The sequence below is a fragment of the Eimeria maxima genome, genomic scaffold (genome assembly GCF_000499605.1).
Source record: "Eimeria maxima Weybridge genomic scaffold, Emw_scaff917, whole genome shotgun sequence".
Lineage (NCBI taxonomy): Eukaryota > Apicomplexa > Conoidasida > Eucoccidiorida > Eimeriidae > Eimeria > Eimeria maxima.
The window spans coordinates 1-5,000 of NW_013566861.1; the positions used below are offsets into that span (position 1 = coordinate 1).

General features: G+C 42.3%; 1 protein-coding gene across 1 annotated transcript; it reads left to right on the forward strand.

Moving 5' to 3' along the window:
• Positions 1 to 1,349: 1,349 nt before the first annotated feature.
• EMWEY_00045640 (hypothetical protein, conserved) lies at positions 1,350 to 4,057 on the forward strand (the record flags this gene model as incomplete). Its single annotated transcript, XM_013483049.1, has 7 exons — positions 1,350 to 1,423; positions 1,792 to 1,986; positions 2,192 to 2,353; positions 2,646 to 3,121; positions 3,252 to 3,456; positions 3,710 to 3,799; positions 3,916 to 4,057. 7 exons carry the CDS (start codon positions 1,350 to 1,352, stop codon positions 4,055 to 4,057), a joined length of 1,344 nt encoding a protein of 447 aa, XP_013338503.1.
• Positions 4,058 to 5,000: the final 943 nt, after the last annotated feature.

Here is a 5,000-nt window from a genome sequence, read left to right on the forward strand (position 1 = left end):
ATTTATTATTATTTATTATTATACATAAATATAAATATATATTTATATAATAATATACATTTATTTATTATTATTATATATTTATTTATTAATATAATAATATTATTATTCTCCTTATATAATAATATTATAATATTATTATTTATTAATAATATTATATATTTATATTTAGTATAATAATAATTATATATTAATAAATAATATATTAATATTAATAATATACTAAATATTATTGAATAATTATATACAATATATGTTATTAAAAATATAATTTATTATATAGTAACTAGTATATATATATATATACATATATATATATATATATGTATAATATATTTATTTATTTATTTTATTAGTAAAATACTAGTTACGTACCTGCGTATACACCCCAATATCCGGGTGTATACGCAATTATTGTATGCTGTCCCCACAAAAGGGAGAGAAAAAACGTTATAAATTATAATTAATTAATTTATATTTATTAATTTAAATAAATTAAATAGTAAATTATCATTTATAACAGAGAAAGACAAAAAGGAAGGGGTAATAATAAGGGCGCGGGGGCCCTCCCCCCCTTCTTACCTCCAAAGATAGGGGGGCCCCCCGTTGCACACCACCTACTAAGGGAACCCTTCTTCTTCTTCTTACTAAATAAATAAGTAAATAACTAATTATTTGTTTTATTTATTTATTTATTTATTTATATTTTGTTTTATTATTTATATATTAATTTATTTATTTTTTATTCCTTTTCTTCCTCTTCTTCCTCCTCTGTCTTTGCCTTCTTCGTCTGCTGCTGCAGCAATCGACTCTACACTTCGAGCAGCAGCAGCAGCAGCAGCAACAGCAACAGCAGCAACAACAGAAACACATGAAGCTGCTGCTGCAGCAACAACAGCAGCAACCCATGACGCTCCTGCTGCACCAGCAGCAGCAGCAGCAGCAGCAGCAGCAGCCTGTCTTGTAGGAAGACGATGGCTGCCTGCCGCTCTCTGCTGCTGCCATCCGCCCTTAGGGGCACTCGCTGCTGCTGCATCAGAAGCAGCAGCAGCAGCAGCAGCATCAGCAGCAACAGCAGCAAAAGCAGCAGCAGCACCAGCAGCATGACGAGCAGCACCACCACCAACCCCAGAGGCACCAGGAACAACACAAGGAACAGCAACAGCAGCAGCAACAGCAGCAACAGCAGCAGCAGCAGCAGCAGCAATGGTGGGGTTGGTGTGTTACGTGTGTCTGGAGTTCGTCTAGCACAGATCCCTGGTGCTAGCCGCATGCGTTGGCCTTATAGGCCTCCTGCTGCTGTTGCTGCAGCAGCAGCAGCAGCAACAGCAGCAGCAAATTGGAGGGAAATGGTTAGGAGACCCTTAATCAGTCCCCATACAGGAGAACCAATTGATTGGCTTAATACACAACCACAATCAGGGTAAGAGGGTTTAGGGTTTAGGGTTTAGGGTTTAGGGCACCATTCGTCAACAAATGCCTCTCTCTCTCTCTGCAGCAGCAGCAGCAGCAACAGCAGCAGCAGCAACAGCAGCAAATATGTCCCTCCCCTTTCCCTCTACATAAACAGTATAATTATAAGTGTATCTTTTCCTTGTGTCTCCTGTCTCCTGTGTCTCCTGTCCCCTTTTTTTATTATAAAATAAGACTAGAGACATTATCTGTATACGGAGAGGAGACAGTATAATATATAAGTGTCTCCTGTGTCTGCTGTGTCTCCTGTGTCTCCTGTGTCTGCTGTGTCTCCTGTGTCTGCTGTGTCTGCTGTGTCTCCTGTCTCCTGTGTGCTAGACTAGAGGCATTATCTATATACGGAGAGGAGACAGTATACATAGAGGGTTTACCTTATGGTAAGACACCTGAATATTTACAAGAAAGACTTTTGCGTCTTTTTTCTTCTTATGGAGGTGTACATACACTCCACGTTATTCCTCATCCTCTTGATCCTTATCAAGCTGCTGGGCATGCATTCGTCTCCTTTTATGAGTAAATAACCCTAAACCCTAAACCCTAAACCCTAATCAACAATACACACTCAACACACACTTATACATACACTCATGCCAATGCATATTAGGGTTTAGGGCTTTTTTAGGGTTTTTTTAGGGTTTTGGAATTTTTTAGGGTTTAGGGTTTTTCTAGGGTTTAGGGTTTAGGGTTTAGGGTTTAGGGTTTTGGGGTGTATATACAGCCGAAGTAGTGCATTAAAAGCTGTCCGTGTACCAATTCGTTTACCTGCTTCTCTTCATTACCATGTTCTTTATTTAATGCATATAAAGACAGGAAGATGTACTGATGATCTGTATATACACCGTAAATTACATGCCAATAAAAATATTCTTCTTCTTGCTAGGTAAGAAGAGATAAGAGGGTTTAGGGTTTAGGGTTTAGGGTTTAGGAGATGTATATTGCTCGTATCTTCTTTTTTGTCTCCCTGTGTTCTTTCTTTTTGTGTGTCCCCTGTCCGGTGTCTCCTTTGTCTCCTATTTGTGTCTCCTTTTGTCTCTTTCTTTTTGTCTCCTTTTGTTGTTTCCCTTCTGTCTCCTCGTCCCTCTTGCTCTGTCTCTCTCCTTATCCCTCTCCTCCGTACTTTCTACACCAGGGTTTAGGGTTTAGGGTTTAGGGTCTTGTTGCTGTTGTTGCAGGCAGATGCATGCAGCATTAATAAAGGAGGGACAGCCAATGAGTCTCTCTGCTCTTCGTCGTTCTGCCTTAGTGCGTCAATTCTGTGGGGATCGTACGATCCCAGTTCGTTATAAGCCTCTCCTAGTAGCGGGACAGCCGATCCTTAATGGGGATCGTCCGATCCCACCATGGGATCGTCCGTTCCCAGGTTGGAATCGATCGATCCCATCTGGGGATCGATGGATCCCAGCTGGGGATCGATCGATCCCACCCTTGGATCGGCCGATCCCACCCGGGGATCGATCGATTATAACTTCTTTAACTGGGGATCGATCGATCCCAAGCTGGGATCGATCGATCCCCAGTGGGGATCGGCCGATCCCCTTTACCCGCAGCGCATGGAGGGAGGCACAAAGTTGTGTTAATCTTGTCTTTGGATCTTGGGAGGCATTCCTTGCAGCAGAACCCTTTAACGAACTCTTCTTCGTTATTAATAGTAAGCAGCAGCAGCAGCAGCAGCAGTAGCAGCAGCAGGGGGTGTCCTAATGTACAGCTAAAGGTTATCTTGTTGCTGCTTGTATTGATTCCTTTGCTGCTGCTTCTGCTGCTGCGTTGTGGGGTGCCAGAGAAAGATGGCGGTGCTGGTGGTGCTTCTGCAGATACCTCCGCAGCAGAGCAGCAGCAGCAGCAGCAGCAGATGCTGCTAGCCCCTCGTCTTGTGTCTCCTGATAAGGTAGATATTCTCCTTAAGAGAGGCAGCAGATTGTTGCATAAAAAGCTCGAGGCTGAGCTGTCTGTACACTGGAGAAGGGGGAAACCCGAATTGCCAGAGTAAGCTGTCTATCATGCTGCTGCTGCTGCTGCTGCTGCTGCTGCTGTTGCTGCTGTTGCTGTTGCTGCTGTTGCTGCTGTTGCTGTTGCTGCTGTTGCTGTGGGAGTGCTACTGGTGGGGTTGGGGATGCTGCAGATTAGGGTTTGTGAGGGAGATGAGTGTGGGCTACTTGTAGAGAAACCGTTGCTGCTTCTGTTTGTGCTGCTGCTGCTGTTGCTGCTGCTGCTGTTGCTGCTGCTGCTGCTGCTGCAGCGACACAAAGAAGCAAATTGAGCGTTGGCTACATAGAGAGCCTCTCCCTGAAGAGTTGCAAGTTTGGTCTCGTTCTAAGGACTACTACAAGTAAGGGACCGTGCTGCTGCTGCTGCTGCTGCTGCTGCTGTTGCTGCTGCTGCAGCTCTATTAGCTATTGCTGCTCTTGCTGCTGCTGCTGCTCCTTTGCTGCTGTGCTGCTGCAGGATTCACGACGAGAGGCATCAATTTAAATTAAGGTTAAAGAAAGAAAGAAAGAAAGCAGAACTGCAGCGTCGTCTCCAGGTAGCAGCAGCAAAGCGAATTGCCGAGCAGCAGCAGCAGCAGCAGCAGCAGCAGCAGCAGTAGCAGCAGCAGCAGCAGCAGCAAGTTTGATAGTTCCCCTTTGTGAAGGTCGTTAGCTGCTGCTGCTGCTGCAGCGTCTTGCTGCTTCCCCTGCTGCTGCAGGCAAGGCAGCAGCAAATGTTACGTAGCGCTCAAGACTTAGATAAGGCAGCAGCAACAGCAGCAACAGCAGCAACAGCAGCAACAGCAAGAGCAGCAGCAGCTAGAGGAGATCTGCATCGCATGCAGATATCCTTATATTGTATCATTTTTACATTTATGTGTATATATATGTTTATTTAATTATTTATTTATTTATTTAGTTTATTTATTTATTTATTTAGTTTATTTAGTTTATTTATTTATTTATTTATTTATTTAGTTTATTTATTTAGTTTATTTATTTAGTTTATTAAGGGGAGGAAGAAGGAAAAGGAGACACATTAGTCGTAAAAAGGAGACAGCAGAGGGGAAAAAAAAAACACAAAGAAAGAAAAAATAAATAAATAAATAAATAATAAAGAAGGAAAGGAAGGAGACAGAAGAAAAAGGAGACAGAAGGAGAAGGAGACAGGAGGAGAAGGAGACAGCAATAGTAAGAAGGCAGCAATAAGAAGGAGACAGTAGATAGAGGAGATAATAGAGAAAAAAGAGGAGAGAGTATAAAAAGGAGACAGAAAGAGGAAAAAGGAGACAGCAATAAAAAGGAGACAGTAATAAAAAGGAGACAGTAATAAAAAGGAAACAGGAAGACAAAGAAAAAGGGAAAAAAAAAAAATAAAAAGAGCGAAGGTCTATCTAGTTCTATAGCAGCAGCCCCAAACCCTCGTGACCTCAAACTCTAAACCCTAAACCCTAAACCCTAATCAAGGGACCCCACAGGCTCCTTCTCTTGTTTTTATTTCTTTGGACCCTTAGGGTTTAGGTTTTAGATTGTAGGGTTTAGGGTTTAGCCTTTTCGAGCAGA